Raw genomic sequence first — 22,288 nt, 5'->3', positions numbered from 1 at the left:
AAGAGTTGGTGTCTTTATCTCATTCACTAATTTTCCCAACCATTACAACTCTCCATTCTGTGCCAGACCCTGAGATAATTGCTGGAGATAGAACAATACATAAAGTCAGGCTCCTGTTGTCCAGAAATTATCTAGCCAGGAGACCGACATGTAAATAAGTAATTTAGAGGGAGATTACTAATGCTTATAACTTAATTGTCTCCTTCACATCTGGAATAAGCATTAAGCTGTTGAGCCCTACCCGTCCGTGGCTGCCAAGATTCTAGGGGCCAGCACAGGGAAAGCTATAAAAAAAATGGAGAAGAAGTGTAATTAGAGAGAAAGATTAAGAAGAAAATGAATATAAAATGCAGACTGTGATTTTTAAAGTTTGAGAAGCAAAGAGTATAGCACAAGGCAAGAGAGAGAGAGAGAAAGAGGGGGGAAAGAAGAAGAGAGGAAGAAAGTAAGAAAAGAAAAAAGGAGGGAAAGAAGCAAGTTTTATATATACACATATTTGAGGGTCCCTTTTATGATGGTTCGAGATTACCAAACGAGACCCCACGGTAAATTCATAAAAGGACTCTTTGCCCAAAGATGGTGAACTGACAGCCTCTATACTGCCACCATGTGTCCTTAAAGGAAGGAGGTGGGTCCATCCCACAGAAGCAAAGGCACATGAGATGGAGAATCAGGCCTGGTCTCTGAGCCAACTGTTATTCATTAGTTCAAAGAGTTTATGGATTTTAAATGTTAAAATAATTACAAAGCTCTCAAATGTGGCTTCCATGTTTTCAAAAGGAATCAAAAAGGGGACTTCCCAGAGCAAAGTGTCTGCTGGTGACATTTCTGAGCAGAGTGGGGGAAGGAGGGAGCTACAGAAAAAATCTTCCCAGAGAGGACGGAGGAAAAGGCAGCAGGTCGTACCTGAAGGCCTGGGATTCCTCGCCGCACACAGAATGTGACTTCGCAGGACCATGCACTTTAAGGATATTATTTTTTAAGTCATATCCATACAGATTGGATTTCCGAGCCCTTCTGTAGTGATGAGTGAGGTGTGTGGGCAGGTTTAGTGAGGGGTTAGGGAGGACACCTCCTCTCCTGCTTGTGTTCCACCGTGCGGTGCCTTGCGAGGAGGAACATCAGCAGCTACGAATGTGTTCCCGAAACAAACACGGCTGAGGGCTGGACCAGGGACCCAGAGTGACCTTGAACGTCCCCAGGGAGGATGTGGAATAAGGGACGGTGGTTGGTTCCTGGAATTTCAGTGTGGTCTTCACACCCTCCTACTCAGGGAGGTGGGGAGCGCAGGAACTGAGAATTACCAATGTGGTTTCTTGCTGGCGCAGCCACAGGGGTCAGTGGTGAGGACTGCAAGCAGGTGGTGAACAGAAGATGATAAGGGACTCTGGTGACTCAGTGAACATGTGCATCGCCTTAGTAAGTTCTGTGTGAGTTTTTTATTGCTGCATAATAATTTATCACAAACTGAGAGGCTTAAATCAACACCCATTTCTTTTTTTTTCTTTTTTTAAATTTAATTAATTCATTTATTTTTGTTACAGATGTTTCTCCTTTTCCCCCCACTGATTCCCCCTGCCCCCCCCCCTCCCCGCCCTGTCCCCAGCTTTGTTGTCCATGTCCATTGTTCATACATACATGCATATAAGTTCTGTGGTTTATTTCCCCCCCCACCCCTCTTCTGGGGATTGTCAGTCTGTACCCAACTTCCATGTCCCTGGGACTACCCCATTCCAACACCCATTTCTTCACACAAGTCCAGTGTGGGTTGTGTTACAAGGGGCCTTACAGGCTGAAGTCAAGGTGTTGGCCGTGTTTCTTTCTGGAGGCTCTGGGGAGAAATCTGCTTCCAAGTTCATTCAGGTTGTTGGCCAACTTTGGTTCCTGCGACTCGAGAACATAGGTCCGCATGTCCTTGCTGACCGTCAGCTGGGGCCTGACCGCGGCTCCTGGAGCCTGCTCGCATTCCTTTGACGGGAAAGCCTAGTCCTGTTTAAGGACTAGGTCAGGCCAACTGAGGACGATCTCTCTGTCTCAATTCCGATTTATTTGGGACTTTAATTACATCTGCAAAATCCCTTCAATTAGTGTTTGACGGAAGGCCCAGGAGAAGGTGTTTGTACCCCAGGGCTGGGAGTGTTGGGGGCCATTTAGGAATTTGGAACGTGACAAATTACTTAGGAAACAGTTTCCAGTCTAGCTCAGTGATCCTCGGGGATGGCAGTCCCGACCCCTACTGGATGTTTTGGAAATCTGTGCACAGATATTTTGTAGTAACGACGAGGAAGGGGCTAGGGCTCCCTGGCATTTGGTGTGCAGGGCTGACTGGGAAAGAACAGCCTCGCGCAGTGACGAGTTGTGCCGCATTGCACACAGCTTTTGAGTGTCCTGTAGACACTCATGTCGATGAAAAATCTGTGTATAATTTTCTCTATATTTTTGCAAATATTTTTTTTATCCTCACCTGAGGACGTTTTTTCCATTTTTTGTTCAAATAGAGTGGGAGGGAGAGAAAGGAAGAGAGAGAGAGAGACAGACAGACAGACATCGACGTGAAAGGGACATATCAAGTGGCTGCCACCCACGTGACCAACCAGGGCCGGGGACAAACTGCAATTGAGGTATGCGCCCTTAGCGGGAACCGAACCTGGGTCTTCCTGGACCGCAGGCCGATGCTCTATCCACTGATCCAAACTGGCCAAGGCTGCACAGTTTTAAACTCATAAAGATAGAAGGGACTTTAGTGAGCTTCAAGTCTATTTAATTATTTTATTTTTTTTAAATGAGGACACTGAGACCAAAAAAGGAAAAGGGAATTAATATTACCCAATTAGCTAATGTCAATGTTGGGACCAGACCCAATTCTCCTAAAGGAAAGATCAAATCAGTATATATGAAACTACTTGAAAATAAAATTAACATTATTTAACTGAGGTGATGGGGGAAATGTTTTCCTAAAGAGCTAATACAACAATTTAATATTATATAATTAATTCCACTATTTTCTAACGTTAAGATGGATTTGAAAGCAAGATTTTACTAGACATTGAATTGATTATATCAAATCAGTTGTATTTGGGATAACATATCTAACTCAACATCAGCAGAGGAAACATTCATGTAACAAATCTGTGGTTTGAAATTATTACTGCTTATTTCTATCTCTGTGATAAAATAGACCTAGGCAAAATTATGAATAGCCCAACAAGCAATTCACAAGGCTGACTTTGGACCATCTGGATCAGGACTGGTCCAGTCCAAAACCCTGAGCCAAAATGAAGGCCAGAACAGCCTTCCCATCTTGCCCAGAACAGCCACTTTTCTTTTTGTTCTGGCTCAACTTTGGTCAAATCTTCTTAGCTACACAACAGCCATTAGTTTTCCTATGCTGCCACCTGCTGTGTATAGTGAGTATAGTTCTGAATAAAGTTTTGTCTTCTATAATTCAGTGTGTTTGGGCTTGAAATAGAGAATTCAGGTACTGGCCACTCAGTTGGACTTAAATTTCTAAATACGGGACATTTACAATTTCTATTGTTCATGTCTTGATGTGAAACAGATCGTATCTGCTCACTGCAAATAACAAGACACGGATGGGCTGGGAGCTGTGGATTAGGATGACTTTTAGGAAAAGTTGTTTGAGCAATGCAGAAAAGGACACTCGGTTCCTTAGAATCTAGACTGGAGAAAAAAGAGAGAAAGAGGCAGGGAAGAAAGGTGAAAATCAGAAACAAGAACAAAGCAGCACGTTCCAGGTGTAGCCACAAGAACTTCACAGGTGTTCTCCTGTGGCCCTCAGCCCGATGAGGCAGGTGCTCAACCCACTTACAGATGAGGAAGTCAGGCTTTGGGGGCTGCGATGACCAAGGCACCCGGCTGCTAAGGGGAGACGCTGATGCACAGCCCTCACGGTGGACCACAGGGCGATGCTGCCTGGAAGGCGTAGTCCCTGGAGAACATGGACAAGCAGAAATGTCAGGAACCAGAGCCAGAGCAGCAGCCTGGGTTAATATATTTTGTTTTAGTTAATAAATCACAGCCAAGACGGGCCTCAGGAGACATGACAACCACATGTAATGTCAGGAATCCTAGATGGTATTCTAGAACAGAAAAAGAACATTAGGTAAAAACTAAAGAAATAATGAATAAAATATGGACTTTAGTTAATAATAATGCATTAGTGTCAGTTCATTGATTGTGACAAATGCACCCTACTCAGGTTAGATGTAAAAAAAACTAACCCTGCCTTTTAGACAATGATTAACTCTATGGAAAGCATCTGACTCCTAAGAGTTAGGAGACACAGCATAAAATCTGATTTTGGGCAAGGATCCAAGATGGTAACAGAGTAGGTGAATGTTACACTCACCTCCTCTCAGGACCAAACTGGAATTACAGTTAAAACATAGAGCCCTGGCCGGTTTGCTCAGTGGTTAGAGCGTCGGCCTGTGGCACCAAGAGTTGCGGGTTTGATTCCGGTCAAGGGCATATGTCTCAGTTGCAGTTTGTCCCCAGCCCTGGTCAGGGTCATGTGGGAGGCAATCAATTGATGTATCTCTCTCATGTCAATGTTTCTGTCTCTCTCTCTCCCTCTCTCCCACTCTGTCTAAAGATAAATGGGGGGAAAAAAGGAAAACATAGAGCAAGCAATCTGAATAACCAACTAAAGACTAGCATAAGAGAGATATAACCAAGGATTTACAGAAGAAGCCACATCAAGACTGGTAGGAAGGACGGAGACATAAGCGGGGCTCGCCCTGCTCCCAAGGGTAGACCCTGAGATTCCAGGATATCTCCGCTGTGGGGCTTCCCCCTGAAAAACATGAGGGTCTCAACCCCAAGCCGGGCTCCCCAGCCCTGATCACCAGAGACAGAAAGAGGCATCTGCATAACATCTGGCTGTGAAAATCAGCAGGATTTCTGTTTGCCGTGGAGAGACAGGAGTCTGCTAGAGACACAAGTGTCCTCTTAAAGGGCCAGTACACAAAACCTCTTTTGCATCCACTCCCCCTGGGCTCCTGTGGAGGGAGATTGGAGCAGGTTAGAGTTACATGAGAAGAGACTGGAGTTTGCGGCTCTGGGGAGAGAGCTAAAGTGACAGCCTCCAGAATCTCTGTGCTGCATCCCTCTCCCACACCCTACACACCATCTTTCCTGGATGGAGCACAGCCCTCCATCCTGCATCAGCCTGGGGGAAAGCACTAGCCCCACACTGAACTCCCTGTTGCCTTGCCCTGTGGAGCTTGCACCCTGCTGAGGAGTCAGCTGCCTGGGCCAGGGTAGAGAGATCTGGACAGACTTTGTGGGTGTCAGTGGCTGGGTTGTGTGGCTTTGGGGTGGGTGCCATTCACCCCACTTTCCTGTGAACCTGACTGGCATCACCCCCTCACAGATCAGCTAGCCCCACTCACCTCACACCTGTCAGAATGGCTATAAATAAACAAGTGTTGGTGAGGATGTGGAGAAAAGGGAACCTACCTAGTGCACTGGTAGAGGGAATGCAGACTGGTGCAGCGACTGTGGAAAGTGGTATGGAGTTATCTCAACAAATTAAAAATGGAACTGCCTTATAACCCAGTGATTCCACTCCTGGGAATATATCTGAAGAAACTTGAAACACTAATTCAAAAGAATATATGTACTCCTATGTTCATTGCAACATTATTTACAATAGCCAAGATTTGGAAGCAGCCCAAGTGCCAATCAGTAGAAGAATGAATTAAAAAGCTATGGTACAGCCCTGGCCGGTTTGGCTCAGCGGATGGAGTGTCAGCCTGCGAACCAGAGAGTCCCGGGTTCGGTTCCTGCTAGGGGCACCAGCAAAAAAAAGCTGTGGTACATCTATACAATAGATTACTATTCAGCCATAAAAAAGAAGGAAACCTTACCTTTTATGACAGCATGGATGGACCTGGAGAGTATTTTGCTTAGCAAAATAAGCCAGTCAGAGAAAGATAAGTATCATATGATTTCACTTACATGTGGAATCTAATGAACAACATAAACTAACAAAATATAAACAGACTCATAGATACAGAGAACAGACTGATGGCTGTCAGAGGGGAGGGGAGTTGAGGGGCTGGGTGAAAAAGGTGAAGGGATTAAGTTAAAAAAAACTCATACAGCCCTGGCCGGTTTGGCTCAGCGGTTAGAGTGTCGGCTTGCGGTACAGAGAGACCCGGGTTCGGTTCCCGCTAAGGGCATGTACCTCGGTTGCAGTTTGTCCCCGGCCCTGGTTGGTCGTGCGGGTGGCAACCACTCGATGTGTCCCTTCACATCGATGTTTCTCTCTCTCTCTCTTCCTCTCTCTCCCTCCTGCTCTGTCTGAACAAAAAACGCAAAAATGTCCTCGGGTGAGGATAAAAAAAAAAAAAACTCATACACACAAACAATAGTATGCTTGCTATCAAAATGGCATTTTAGTTTCTTTGGCTTCATAGATTCGGCTGATAGAACTTTACAACAAATAACACATTGCGGTTTCTCAATTCCTGCTGTAATTATTGAGGTAAAACTATATTGTAAAAAATCCTCATTATATTTTCTTTTCTTAACATTCTTCTCTACATGATCCATTGTCATGGGATGGTTTGCTAATGAAAATAATATATAACAATAACTTTAATAATACAAAAGATGATGCATGGCATAGTTTAGTTAATACAGTTCATTAAAGTTTCCTATGATTTACCATTCTGTGTTGTTGTTTTTTTACATACCTGTTACTATCACAAGGGGGCAGTATTCACATCAACCACAGCTGAATATAAAAAGACCGATCAGCATCCAGATTAAGTTCCCATGGTACAGATAATTTTTTTTGCAGCAATTGATTTTACAGTACATGATTTTACATTTACCCAGTAATTATAATTCATGAAGTGTCTTTTTACCTCCAATACTGCTGATTTCAGCACAGTAGCTGCTTTTAACAGAGTAGCTGCTTTCTACACAGTATTTGCTCTCTACACATGTGACTGGTCCGCATAAGTACATTATGGCGCCAACCCTGTCACATACACCTGTATTTGTAGGGGGTGTATGTGATGGGGTTGGTGCGGTTGATGTCATCACGCTGGGTACTCATATGTGGGCATGTGGGTGGACCTGCCTGGAGACGGATAGAGGAGCGGTGTCTCGGTTCCTAAGACCATCAGAAATATGTGTTTTCCGATGGTCTTAGGCGACCCCTGTGAAAGTGTCATTTGATCCCCAGGTTGAGAACCGCTGGTCTAAGTCCTAGTGATTAATGGGGAGAACTTGGGCATGTAAGCTAGCTTCTGTGCCTACTTCCTCAGTAACACTGAAATTTCTCTGCAATCACCCACATTCCTCAGACACTGCATAACCCTGCATGGTGCAGCATGCTAAGGCATGACAGAATTTGAAAGCATTTTAATAAACATGCTTTTCACACATGAAATATAAAGTCTGACAAATTATACCATTAAATGTAACTCAGTTTCTGAGGCCAAAAGCATTTTTTTTTTACCAGCTCCTATAAGCAGAAAGGAGTCTTGCTTTGTTTCCTTCCTTCAATCTCCAAAGTGATGTATAGAAGTCACACACCAAGTTAGAATTGAAAATGCATTCCTCCGGCTTCAACTCTAAGCAATTTAGAATTACTCGAATCACCATATATTTAGCTTCCAAGTTAAAAGAATGTTAATAGTAGTGACCACTTTACTCCTAGGAACCAAGATATTCTTCACGTAGAAGTTGGAATCACAAGTATTATCACCATAGAGTAATTAGAGCTGAAAAATTTGAGGTAGCCACCAAGACCCAAGTTCTCTGGACCCCTGGCAACAGGATGATAAAGCTCCTCTAAGATCACAGTAAGAGCAGGAAGCATGGAGCTTTTTCCACACTGCCCTTCATTTGCTAACTGGACAAGAACTGTTGTATTCAAGTACCAATTCTTTTTTTTTTTTTAATCCTCACAGGAGGACATTTTTCCATTTTTTGTTCAGGTAGAGTGGGAGGGAGAGAGAAGAACAGAGAGAGAGAGAGAAACATCGATGTGAAAGGGACACATCAAGTGGCTGCCACCCGCACAATAGACCAGGGCCAGGGACAAACTGCAACCGAGGTACGCGCCCTTAGCGGGAACCGAACCAGGGTCTCTCAGGACCGCAGGCCTACGCTCTAACCGCTGAGCCAAACTGGCCAGGGCCAAGTACCAATTCTTGAGAATAAATGTCATTTAACTTTTATTGCAAGCCAATAAATTCCATATGTCCTTATCTATAAAATAAGTCTTTTTAAAATCTTTACTGTTGGATATAAAATGTATTACAGATGTTCCACATTTTTCCCCCATTGACCCTCTCCTCCCCACTCCCACCCCCCTCCCGCCTTTTCCCACACTATTGTCTGTGTCCATTGGTTATGCATATAAGTTCTTTGGCTTATAAAATAAGTCTTAACAAATGACAAAGGTGTTTAAAAAAAAAGAACCTAGCCCAGCTGGTGTGGCTCAGTGGTTGAGAGTCAACCCATGCACCAAGAGGTCGCCGGTTAGATTCCTGGTCAGGGCACATGCCCAGATTGTGGGTCAAATCCCCAGTGGAAGGCATGCAGGAGGCAGCCAATCGATGTTCTCTCTCATTGATGTTTCTCTCTCTCCCCCTCTCCCTTCCTCTCTAAAATCAATAAAGAAAAAAAATTTAATAAGTAAATAAAAAACAAAAAAAAAACCTAATTTCTAGAAAGCAAGGAATTGCTGGGGGGGAAAAAGAAAAATCCCAAACCTACATTGATTAGGGTATGTCAAATGGACAAGGAAGCAACTGAAATAATTCTCAGTGGTCAAAGCTGGAACAATTTGAGCAAAATGTAGTATTGGATTATAACAGAGTGTGAAAGAACTATCCAGTTCATATTGATGATTGAATAAATAGCAGAGACGACAAATCTCCCTTGTAAAACAATTGCGAACAATTTAGAGATACTCCACCCACAAGGAGCTAGAGTATAATTCAACTCCCTAGTGTGAGCTGTGCAGACATCCTCCCGAGTCGTTGGGAAGGCGGTGGGAGTGGGAAAAGTAACTTTACAGTGGAGAAACTTGACAAATGTCACCTCTGACAGGTGATCAAGTCAGTATCAATGGTAATAAATCATGTCGATAGCATGTATCCTTTATATATGATGAAAATGGCACTTTACCTTTGTGGTCTTCCTCAAAGGTAACCCAGTAGCAAAACCCATAACCCAGTCTAACCATGAGAGACATCAGACAAATCCTAATAAAGGGGCATCCTACAAAACACTTGACCAGAATTCCTCGAAACTGTCAAGGTAATCATGGCAAGTCTGAGGGATCATCACAGCCAAGGGGAACCTAATGAAACATCACAACTAAATGAAATGTGTATCCTGGAAAAGAAAAAGGATATTTTTTAAAAACTAAGGAAATGTGAATTAGCTATGAACATTAGCCATTAGTAATATTATCAATGTTTTTCATTAATTATAACAAATGCATCAAACTAATGTAAGATAACAAAGGGGGAAATGGATGAAGGGCATCTGTAAACCTAAAATTATTCTAAAATATATTTTTTAAGTATTTCAGTCTACAACTACACATAGTAACATCAATATATAGAAAAAATGTCTAGTTACACTAAACCAGTAATGTTTTTTAATTTATTGATTTGAGAGAGAGAAGGGAGAGGAACAGCGATGTGAGAAACATCGACCCTGACAGGGGAGCAAAACTGCAACCCAGGTATGTGCCCTGACCGGGAATCAAACCACCACCCCTTGGTCTACGGATCATGGGCTCAATGCTCCAATGAACTGAGCCACAAAGGTCAGGGCTAAATCAGCATTATTTTTATAGTTTTCTTACCTAGACTACATAAATTATTTATGTGGAAGATATATACCTTTATCACTATCAACATAATTTCGGATATATTGAGGGGAAGGTAAAAGAGAAAATAAAAACCAGTTTAGGCTTCTCGTATCAGCAGAAAAGTTTTATTCCTTATAAGGACAAACAATTTAAACCACATCCAAGACCTTAACTTCCAGACACAAACCAAAGTAGCCATTTAAAGCGTGATATATTGAGGTACAGACATACAATGGGGAGATGCTTCTCCGTCTGGAGCTTACACCAAACTGCTCAATGGACAGCTGAGCTCCACTAGCGCTCGGGTGTGGCTGAGGGCTATAGCTACAGAACCAAAGGAGAATAGCTATGTTCTACGATACCGAAGCCTTTTAAGACTGCTTGGGCAGGGGTACACTTCGATGGTGAAGGGAAGAGGGGAGAAGAGCTCAGTGCCCACACAGGGCATTAGGCGGCCTTGCAGAGAGCCACGGCAGAAAAGCGCACCTCCCCTTGCTCACGCTCGGTGAATTCTCTGCAGACCTTGGCAGCGTCCTGAAAAGAAGCAATGTCCATTAATATCCAAACCGCGACAGTTCAGAATGGAAGTTTCTGAAAGAGAAAGTAGGCACCAGGTGGGAGAAACGGGGACTCTGGTGGAGGTGACAAAGGAGTCCAAGCCTCTGAAGTCGGATCTGTGATGCAAGTCTGAAGTTTCTGAAAGAGAAAGTACCGGTAAGGCCTCTGAATGCTCCAAGTGCAGCCTGGTCGACTTAAAACTTCCCATCAAACTTGAAAACCAGGGCTTATGCAAGAGATAAAAAATCACGTGCCAGGAGGGACAGACTTGCATCACAGATCCGACTTCAGAGGCTTGGACTCCTTTATTACCTCCACCAGAGTCCCCGTTTCTCCCACCTGGTGCCTGGTTTTGACAACAAAACTACACTATTCATGTTCTTTTCCTCAAGCTGAAACAAGATAGAAAATTGACCTCTCTTCCAGAACGGAAAAGTTCTTCTAATTCAGAAATGCCGATTAGAGAGAAATTTCTTCCAAGTAAACGTTTTACAAAACAGCCTTAAAAGGTTAAATACCTGGTATTCCAGGTACAGACAAGTGATGTGTTACTAATTCTAAGACCTAGATTACAAAGATTGGTAACAGAAAATTGATTTCAATTCAGGCATATCTTGTTTTATTGCATTTTGCTTTACTGAGTTCCAGAGATTTAAAAAAAACAAAACACTTTTATTGACTTTTAAAGACAGAGGGAGAGGAAGAGAGAAAAACATCAATGTGAGAGCAAAACACTGATCGGCTGCCTCCTGCACCCCCCCTACTGGGGATCAAGCCCACAACCCGGGCACGTGCCCTGACCAGGCATTGAACCAGTAACTTTTTGGTGCACAGGATGATGCCCAACCGAGCCCATGCCACACCAGCCAGGACTCCACAGACTGCGTTTTTTTTGTTTTTGTTTTTTAAACAAATTGAAAACAAGACCCTCCACCAACAAAAAGATTACAACTTGCTTTATTGTGATACCACTCTCTTTACCACAGAGGTCTGGAACCAAACCTGCAATATCTCGGAAGTATGTCTGTATTAGTTATTTACCAAATCCTAGGTTTTAAAAATGCCTTGGGATCATAAATATTAATCACTCTGTTCAATCTGTAGAGTCCATTTGAAAGATAGCTCCACAAACCACGTTAATTTATAAGATCTTTAATAGGACAGATAATACTCTATGACACAGAACATTAGCTCCAAAGTCTAGAAATCACTGACTTGATAATGTGTGTGGCCCTTAAAAAGATCAACCATGGCAGAATTTCATTCCTACTTTGAAACCACTTAGCAAAACTAAAGTGGGTCTAGACTGACATCTACATTTTATTCTGCCAGATTTTTTAATACAGTGTAATTCCAGACCTGTAGGGCTTTCCTAGTGTAGACAAATATGAAGTGTGGCCTCTAAAGAGAAAACAGCCACCTCCTGTGTAGACTATGAGCTGGGACTCACGTCATGCAAGTGTAGGATGCTTGGGTTAGTTTATGTATTTTCTCACTGGCTTAAGTAGATTGTGTGTCTAGTTTAGAAAACCTAAAACATCTTTGACCATGTAGAACCAGCCTCGCTCAAGAATTTTCACTAATTAAGATGCTAGTTTACATTCATTTGATTTGAAATAAAAGTCTAATTAGAGTTGGTTTTATTTTTTTGAACAGAAAAGTTTTACCTTCCCTACACCTCATAAATTCTCCTCATATAACAGTTGTAGGTATCCCATGTGGGGTGCATTTTATGGTATTAGTGTTAAATGTGAATCAGAATGGACCTCAGAGCTTTATTTGGAGAGTATTTCCCCTACATGAGTCATGACCAGAAACGTGGCCCTTGTTCTCACTCTCTCCCGTAAGTAAGTAAATGCTGACTCTCATGCAAATCTCCCCCCATTCTGCTCCTCTAGGTCTTGCTCTCATTCTATATTACTACTCTCATATACCTCTGCATATCCAAGAATTAGCTCCATTTGATCTCAGGTGTATATACCAGAAAACTGAAGCATGTGACCCTCCCTCCTAGAGTGGCATCATCTGGACCACTAGAACCTCCAAGTCGTCAGGTCTATGATGTTCCAAGGACAGGTCTATTGTATAGAAAGGCAGTGTTGTACAGTGACTAAAAGTACAGACTCCAGAGACAGACTGTCTAGATTTGAGCCATGGCTCTGCCATTTAAGTCATTGACCTTGGGCATCACTTAACCTCTACACCTCAGTTTCCTCGCCAGTAAAATGTGAACAGTAATACCTGCCTCACACTATCCTTAGGATTCTACAGAAGCTGTAAGTCCCTTAGAAGAGCACCTAGGAGAGGGATCAGCACTCTGCAGCGTGTGGGCCAACTCCAGCCTGCTGCCTGTTTGTGTGACTCAAGTTTCAGAGCAACAGCCACACACATTCATGTATCCAGTGTCTATGGGCTGCTTTGGAGCTGCAACAGCAGAACTGAAGACTTGCAACAGGGTTACATGCCACCCAAAGCTCAAACAGCTTGTCTGAAAAAGTTAGTCAACCCCTGGTCTTCACACAGCAAGGGCTGAAAAAAAAGATTAGCTGTTAGTACCACAGATGCAGCAGTTATACCTTAACAGCATTTTTTTTTTTATTTCATCACAATTAAGCAACTTTCCTTTATAACAGCAAACAGATTCAACTGCAGAGATGCCTTTTCAGGAGGCCTAGTGTGGTCAACGAGCTCTGCTCCAGAACTCAGAGGTTCTGTAGTCACTTGTACCAGGATGGTCACACTGTCATCCTGGATCTTAAAGTTCTCGTCAGGCATGTTTTGAATCCGCTTCTCTCGTCCTCTAACAGTGGACCATGTGGGAAGAAAATGCTCCTGAAGTTAACTGCCTAACCAGAACTCATAATACACTATGCCTACAAAACCGACCCAAATCCAGCAGTCTGGGAGGCATGAGGAAAGGCTCTGGTTGCTGTCCCACGAGTCATTAGCTAGGATGTATTCTGACAAGAGGACAATGGTCACCTTAATCCCACAAAGCAGCAAAGCAATGGCTTTCAGGCTAAGTCTAACTGTGGGCTAAAGACAGCACACGATACAGATTAGTCAAGGCTGCTCTGAAGGATCCTGTTTAAAACCACTTGCTACAAAATAAGGTAGGTAGAATTACTAAGATGATCTTTAAGCCCCAAAGAATGCTATTGTGGTGCTGGCTGTCTGAAAAGGTGTTAGCACTTCAGAACAGACAGCCTGGCTAACGACATGTGGGCCCCACTGGGGCCGGATCCAAAGCTCACCTGCAGCAGCGAGTCGTCTGCACTGGAGCCGTGGTTCACTGGAAAAGGCATCCGCCCATCTGCAACAAAGAGGCCAGGCATGTCAGTGTTCTCTGCACATTTTCTGACTACTGTGATTGTCCAGCCTAAAGTTTTAGATTCTTCCAAATACCACTGCCACTCCACAAAGAGATGATAAAGCAACATGCTAGAAATGAGGTTCAAGTGCTCCTAGGTATCCATCCCAGGCAACTGTCATCTACAAGTAACAAGATCACACAGCCCAATCCAGCAACTCTAACTGAAGGACTGTGTCCTGTCTCCTGGAAAGAAGCACAGAGCAAAGGGCAGATTCAGTGTCTGAGGTGCAGGAAGGTAGAGGCAAGAAGGGCCCCTTGCAATTGCTTTTGCCCCTCAATGACTGCCAATTAGCTCATTTGCCCAGTGTCTTGACTTGAGCCAACACAGCTTTCTCTGTTAATACAAAGAGGATGACTTTTACAAGATGGATCATCTTTCTGTTGCCATATACCAGTTAATAGAAATGTACAAATTTTTTTTACACCACCTAGGTTTTATTTAGCCATTTATCTTTTCCCCAAAGTATTCCCTGTTTGAAAAGGATGATGCTAGAGATTCTATGCTGTCAGCACTGTAGTGGAAAACTAGAAGAACTGAACACTCCCACCTTGACTGGTGCCGGTCGAGTCTCTTTACTGGTCTGACTAAAGCCATTCATTTAGCAGGTCAGTTGCCCAAGGGGACGCTCTGGGCAGCATAAAGGATTAAGTTCCCCCATGAGAATCCCATTGTTTTGGCTTCAGAAACAATGACATACTAAAGTGCTATACAGTTACACGCCAATACTGTAAAAGGAAGTAAGTATGAAAGAATGAAACTAGATTAAATTCCAAAAATGGAGTAAAACGTACCAAGTTCATAGAGGTGGCCATCCACGTTGTTAAACAGAATAAAGTGAAAGTTCACTTTGTCATCTACCTGAAGAGAGCCAAGACATTTTTTTGAAAATGGGTATTTATAAAGCAGAACTTAATTTGTTAAAAATAAATGTGATATGTAACAAATAAATATGCTTGAACCAACTTGTTTGTGTATTTTTTAATTATTATAGATAAGATTTATGTATTTAATATATTAGGCTCTAATCTAAGCTCATTAAGGTAGATATACTGTAGCTGTCAGAACTCTAGGACTTGCTCTATACTGAGGAGGAAATTAAGGCTTAGGAAGGATAATTATCTCATCCAAGGACAAGGCTAGAAAGTGGCAGAATGAACTATCATTAGAGAGGCAATGTAACTGACTTTAATCTAATTTAACATTTGACTAGAAGGCTCTGTTCAGGTTAATGGTACATAATCCTTCTAGAAATTGTCAGTCCTTGTCTGTATATCTTACTGTACCCAACAGTCTGTGAAAAGAATATGTGGAATGCTCAATTACTAGGTGGGGTGTTACTCTATTAGACTCACTTGGCTCTAAACAAAATACTATCAGTTTGAATTCACTCAAGACTATGTCAATTGCCAATTAGATTTAAGAGCCGTTTTTATAAACAGGTCGGTCAAAGCATTATTCCAGTAGAAGTTTTTATTGCTAACTGGCTCTGTTAACTGGGTGGAAGACATTTGTTTGCTGTGTTCCAGTAAGAGGTTACTGCACCTATTTTAGGGAAAACACAGGTGGCAGCGGGCAGCCAGGCTCTGCTTTGTCTTCGCACTTACCCGACACTGGCCTTCCTGCGCCACGGCGTCGTGCGCTGCCTGAATGGCCTGCGGACAAGAGAGAATCGTTAGCACAAAAACTTCCAGAGTTGCTGAAAAAGGGAGGTAGGAAGTTTTCTTCCTACCTCATTCTTTTCAAAGCATTTTGCTCTGTCTTCGGGGGACAACTTCTCCGTTTCAGAAAGAAACTGTTTCAGGACTGACCCATCCTCTTAAAAAAAAACAAAAAAGAATGCACATGTTAGTATAGATAAAATAATGCAAATGCGTGCACACTCATTGCTGATTTAAGCTGTCGCACAGCCGCCGGTCATGTTTAGCCACCTGAATTTTTACCACGGCCTCCCAGGATGTGGATGGGCTGTTCCTTCTGCCCAGACTCGTTTCCCCTCCACTCCCTGTCTGCATTCAAGCAGAGAACTCTCAGTTCCTCCCAGGTGTCAAGTGTGCCGGCCTCTGCTCCTGGCCACTCTCCAACTCCCATCTCACATTCTCCCTCAAATCTCTTACCATCCCCGTTACAGCACTTATCCATGGGTAACGTGTATTTGTAAGGTTTTTAGTGCCATAAAAACAGTCTTGTCTACTGCTGTATGTACAGCACCTGGCAATGCACAATTAACGTGAACTGCATACATGATGTAACAACATTCTAATCTAATATCAGTTCTCAATCAAGATTTTTATTTCAAGGTAGAAAATGCGAGCTTAGTCCTGCAGTTACCCAGACAAACATTAACCTAAGGATCTTAAATAGAAATGTTAAGAGCCAAACAGTCTAGCCTAGGGACAGCTGAAGGGCTGACGGCTAGTTTAAGTGTTTAGTCGCTGCTTGGTGTGGACAGTTCAAACCTCAACTTGAACTTTCAGTCTAAACGTAAAAAAAGTAAATTTGTGCCCTGGCCAGTCTGGCTCAGTGGTTAAAGCATTGCCTGCGCCCAGAGAGACCCGGGTTCAGTTCCCACTAAGGGCATGTACCTCGGTTGCAGTTTGTCCCCGGCCCCAGTTGGGGTTGTGCCGGAGGCAGCCACTCGATGTGTCCCTTTCACGTCGATGTTTCTCTCTCTCAATCTCTCTCTCTCTTTCTCTCTCTCTCTCTCTCTCCCTCTCTTTCCCTCCAGCTCTATCTGAACAAAAATGGAAAAATGTCCTCAGGTGAGGAAAAATAAATAAATAAATAAAGTAAATTTGTTAAGTTGGGACTATTCAAAATTTGGAAGTGACAGGAATCCTCTTAACTTTATGCAGGGGGCTGTGATTCAGATTAAGCCTTTGGCACCGTGATGACCATGGTTACCAAAAAAAACTACAGTACCTTTGCTGACCTCAAGAACCCAATAGTCTCGATAAAGTGAGACTGACTGCAGAAGAACTAGAAAGGACCGAGCTGCAACTTTCTAACACGGCTCAATGTAATATCTGGAAAAGCAACTTCTACAAGATCTGCATGTTTACAGCCAGGCAGGTGAGTTTTGTTTGTTTATTTTAAAAGTATAGCAGTTGTAGAGTCTTGGCCACATTTCCCTTATCAAAAGAAATATTTGACCTGCTATAAGCAACAGTGTGGACTATTAAGTTAAATTATTGTTCTTAGCCATCCCACCTAGTGTCTAAATCAATCTGCTGTCCATTTGTGTGAATAAAGTTCTGTTGGAACACAGCCACATCCTGTCCGTTGGTTCACATTGAATCTGGGGCTGCTTTTACATGACGAGGGCAGAGACCACATGGCCCTCAGGTCTGGAAGGATTTACTCTCCGGTCTTTTAAGAAAGTTAGCCAACTCCTGGCCTAAACCGGACATAATAGCCACGTAATTTAACATATTTTAGTGCTGTTAATTGTGCCTCTGATAAGCTTTAGGGCTGAGACCCACTTATTTCTTCTACATCCTCCTAAGCATCCACTGAAGATGGACTCAAGCCCCTGACCTGACTGTCCACAGCTGCATCCCTTCAAGGTTTGCGACTCTCACACTGTGTCCACCTGCTCTAAGGTGTTTTGTTGCTCCTGTTGCTTTTGAGAGACAGCACCATTACAGACAGGTCCTAACTATTGCTGTTTAGGGCTTAACAGTATCTCTAATTTTTCAGAATCATTGAGAACTGAACACAGGAGAATCACAACACTTGTTGGCCCTCGAGTGTTCTTTATCCCTCACCTGAAACCCTCCTAAGCTGTCAAAAGTGAAGAGCACACACAGAGTGATACAAAATTATCACTCCCTCTTCCTCTCCAGGTGGAAGAAGCCAAACCATGCTTCTTAGAAAATGAGTTTACCTCAAAAGAGAGAAAGAAGAATTCACCCACTGATTATATCTGGATAAGTAAGTTTCAAACATTTTGAAGGCAGTGTCTTTGCTGAATAGACCATTGTGGGTTTTGGAATGAAGACTGATGGTTAATTAGAGGTCAACTAGAGGAAGACTGGCCTCAAACTCACACTTACCAAATTCCAGTTTGTCTTGATTATTGGCCACTGCATGTATAAGTCCAATGGTTCCACAGGAGTTCCCAATGGTCTGCTTCATGAAGTACACTTTAGGGCTGACTTCTTGTCCCTTCAGTTCTTCAATCTGTTTTTTTCTGAAGTTCTCATGCTGTGAATGTAAAAAAACATGTTAATATCTCAAAATAAAAATGCAAAGAACAGATGGCAGCACAGTAAGTTCTACCTCCTAAATGGAAACAAAAGTAGGATGTGTGACCAGAAGCCTTGGTTCTAGATGCCAGCCAACGCCCAGGGAATGGCCTGTCTGCCTCCCAAACCCATGCCAGCCTGTGGGGTTCTGAGAGGTTCTGAGACTCCACCCTGATGCTGCAGTGCAGTAAGGGCCTTGGATATTGCCCAAGGCTTTGTCTAGACATCACTGCAGCCTTCTAGCTGGAAGTGGATGGTGCCACAAAGTCAAAAAAAACAGACAAGTTCATTATATAAACTCAAGATCTTAAATAGAAAACAAGTTCATTATATAAACTCAAGATCTTAAATAGAAACATAAAGAGCCAAAGTTTTCTTTTAACACCAACAATGACACTATCTCACATGATCATCCCAATCAAGTTTTGGCTAATTTATAGCCAGTTTATAGCCCACTATTTTTTAACATTCTACCTCTGTTCTATCCAAGTACACTTCTCTTCAAAAACAAGTCTTAACTGTTGAAAGCGCGATTTAAAGAAATTTATGACTTCCTCTCTCTTTTTTTGAAGGAAAGACAACTGACCCAGGGTGCTGGCTGTGATTTCACAAAAACTCCTCCTCATCCTACAGGAGAAAGACGTGACACTTGATTGTTCTTGCCAACTATAGTTTGAGGACAGATTAGCAATGGGAGGGGAAAGAGGTAGAGGCCAGTAAATGAATGAGACTAGTCATTTTCCTCAAAGCATCCATTCGCTCTGGGTCCAGTCATTTAGTGGGCTTGTCTAAACCTTTCACTAACAAGTTTTAAAAACCTTGCAGGTATGACATCTCAGTTAAAAGCAGGTCGCTAATGCTACAGAAACACTATTTCCCATAACCAGTATAATTCAGACAATGCCAGAAGCATATTTCCAGTTCTAGTAGCCCTCCATTACTGTACATGGCACTGAAGTTTGGGCCTTGTCTGAGACAGCTTCAGAGAAACACGATCTCTTTTCCCACAAGATCAACTTAAACTCCACAGCTAGTAGGAAGTTCTAGCATCATATATCTACCAGATTCTTGAACTGAGTTACTCATTGATGATTAAGGCTTTTCACTTTTCTAGGTTAATTAAAAATTTTTAAACAGGATAGCATCATCCTTTAGTGTTGTTTGAGCTCTTGCATGGAGACACTTATTTAAATACTTCATTTTCACTTAAAATTAATGCTTTAGAAGTGGTCCATTTAGGATTTCATAATATTCTCCTACATAAAATTAAATGCTTTCTAAATTAACATTAGTCTGTTTGGAAGTCAACCAACAAACCTCAACTTTTCTTTGAATTTGCTTTGGTGTTTAGCCCAGTAGGTGTTTTGTATCGCAGAACAGGTGCTCAATAAATCTGACAGACTGAACTGGAGCTAAAAAACTAAGTATTAAGCTCTTTCAAACAGAATGTTCAAACCAGACGTTCTCTAACAAGAACCACTTGATCCAACGAAAGGAGACCAGTGTGTTTTTGAAAGACAACCATGCTGCACCACTGCCTCCCAGAGGCCTTGCATCTGAGAGCTGCTCAAAACCTCCGAGTCATCATGGTTCCTCTAATAAGAGAGCTCCATGAGGGGCTCAAATAAGAAAGGAGATTGCATTTCATTAGGTCAACAGGGAAGTTAATTTGACTTGCAATTTTTTGCAGCTCCGTTTTTACCAAAGTAAAGCTTTGGCAATAAAAATCATGTCACTGGGGTATAATAAGGGTTTTTAACCCATTTATAGAAGGAATGCCTGGAACTTCCCATAGGGCTTAATTTATGCAGAGGGTGCTTCTACAACACCCAGACTTAGGATGGTGCTTCAGTTAAGCTCAAGCTGTTTGGAATGATGCCACAAATGCTAATGCCTCAAGTTTGGTTAAAGAAAATTTTCAACCACTCCCAAATCAGGGGTCAAGTGACAGCAATAGGAGATAGACAATACCATGCTAATTAGTGGAATTCCATACATCACAAGACAACAATTAACCCAGCTACCTTTTTTATATTTGATGCTCAGTCTTTGAGGTACATATATCCATGCACACTTCTAGGAGGAAGACCATCTAAAGGGAAATGGAAAGGTGTTTCCAACATTGCTCTAATGCACACCTATTTCATTTACCTACAAGGTCTGAGAGGAAAGAGGATAAGAGATGGAAGGAGGTTCCCACACAGGAACCATATACAAATAATTAAGCTTTTTTTCAAAAGCACACTGGTGAGGCTAAAATCCAAGTGTGCACGTTGTAGGCAGTGGAAGAGTGGTAAGAATTCCAGGAGTCCACGGGTTACCCAGGCAGTGGAGATGGAGAATTAAATAACCTATTGTTTTCTTGTGGTTTAGGCAAGTCCATCCCCCTCCTTTTAATAGCAAGGTAGGAGTCTGAGAAACAACACACTGGCAGGTGACAGCCCTTAAAGGGAAACAACCAGCCATGCCTTGGACTGGAAGGCCCAGAAAAACCTAGGTTCAAAGGACTTATGAGTAGGATGAATTATTTCCCTGAGGGATGATGGAACTGAGATCCTGCTTCTCTTCCAAATTGGAGGCAATGCTGGATGGATGAACAAGGGCAATTACAATGAGTAGGTACCAAGAGTGTGGGCTCCTCCCTCCATCCCCCACAGGGAGGGGACAGTTTTTTGCCAGGTCTGGGCACCTAAGCCAGATGGGAAGAGGAGCCTGGAGTCTATACTGCCCTCGATGCCTGATTTTGGTTCGGGAGCGGTGCGCACCCCGGCCCCACGCCCTACCTGGGCGGTGAGTGGAAACAGCAACAGCAGCGCGCAGGCAGGCGCCGGCACCGAGCTCAGCGCGTCCTCCTCCAGCCCCAGCACGTCCACGAAGCGCCACTGGTTGGCGACCCCCAGCCGCGCCAGCACCTGCAAGGAGACAAGGCGGCCAGGCTCGTGGAGACAGGCAAATAAATGGTGGGCACGCGCCGGAGGGCGGGGCAGGCAGCACGCTCAGCGCCCCCACCGGAGCCTGGGAGGAGTCTCTGCCCGGTCCCCGACCCGCCGGCGCGATGACACAGCACAAAGCGCGGCCCACACGTGGCTCCCGCGAAGCCGGGGCACCGGAGTCCCGCCGCCCGAGCCACGCCCTCGGGAGCTGGGCCGGGCGCCCGCATTTGGGTGCAGCCTCCTCCTCCACCTGCATCCCACCCCCGCCCCGATGCCCGGGCACAGGGACAGTGTCCGGACCGTGCCCCAGCCCGGCTTCTCTGGAGCACGCAGGACGCCGTTAAGTCCCTGCAAAACCGCCGGAGCAGGTGGGAGCCTCCGCCCGGGCGCTCCCGGAGGGGAGGGGGACAGAGGCAGCACGAGACGCCACTCACTTTGTTCAGCATCTGAAAGACAAATGCAAAAAATAAATAAAAATCAAACAATAAAACCAGTCAGGATACGGCTCCCTGGCATGGGCTGACCCTCAGTCAAGCGCTCCCGGGGCCTCGGTGCACCTGACGCTCACCTCGGGGTTAATCTCCATGGGTTTGAGCTGCATCGTCGCGAACCACAGGTGAAGTCACCGCCCGGAGAAGAGGAAAAACAGCGAATGGAGCCGCCCAGGCTGCCGCTATAAAGCGCTGGCCTGACGCACTGTAGGTGCCTGCGCAGGGGGATCGGGGCAAAACCAACGAGGGGGAAACGGTCAGTCTCAGCAAGATGGGCGCGAACTCCCCTATGCGCAGCGCGGTGTGGTACGGCCGGGCCCCCAAACCTTGCAGTCTCGCTTGCTGGTGAGAAAATCTGGTGGTTGTGGAGATGGGTTGGCTGGTGGGTGTTCCTTGAGTGTATGGAACAGTCCTTTTGACGAAGTCTAATTATTTGCGAAGTTTCTGGAAACTCTTCCTTTCTACCGTCCCCCTTACCGAGAATCTCAGGGTTTCTTGAAACGTTGAGAAAAAGCCCAAGTTCAACAGGTATATATTTAATATGAATATAAATAGATGTCTCCCAAATCTCGTAGCAGTTTGCATTTGACCTTAGACAATCCATCCTCCATGTTAAATCAGACCAGTACCGGGTTTCGGTTTTTTAATGGACTGATTAGGATAAAACAAAGTCTGGAATATAACAGATATTGCATTAGTAATGCTGATGTAATGTGACTCCCTGAGCAGAACTGGTAGGTCATGTGGAAGCTGTGGAACCCTGGGGGATGTGGGCGAAATACAACACCCAGAAAGGCAGGGGGTGGGAGACTTGAGGGGACAG

General features: G+C 43.8%; 1 protein-coding gene across 1 annotated transcript; it reads right to left on the bottom strand.

The window, feature by feature from the left end:
• Positions 1-9,971: 9,971 nt before the first annotated feature.
• On the bottom strand, positions 9,972-21,641 carry UCHL1 (ubiquitin C-terminal hydrolase L1). The gene is made up of 9 exons (XM_036273809.1): positions 21,543-21,641; positions 21,409-21,420; positions 20,825-20,953; positions 17,850-18,000; positions 15,527-15,612; positions 15,402-15,449; positions 14,589-14,655; positions 13,678-13,736; positions 9,972-10,399 (listed from the first exon to the last, which is right to left on the bottom strand). Exons 1-9 carry the CDS (start codon positions 21,573-21,575, stop codon positions 10,313-10,315), a joined length of 672 nt encoding a protein of 223 aa, XP_036129702.1. The 5' UTR covers positions 21,576-21,641; the 3' UTR covers positions 9,972-10,312.
• Between the last annotated feature and the right edge of the window lie 647 nt (positions 21,642-22,288).

The sequence above is a fragment of the Molossus molossus genome, unplaced genomic scaffold, assembly GCF_014108415.1.
Source record: "Molossus molossus isolate mMolMol1 unplaced genomic scaffold, mMolMol1.p scaffold_m16_p_1, whole genome shotgun sequence".
Classification (NCBI taxonomy): Eukaryota; Metazoa; Chordata; class Mammalia; order Chiroptera; family Molossidae; genus Molossus; species Molossus molossus.
This window is presented reverse-complemented; position numbering and strand designations above follow the sequence as displayed.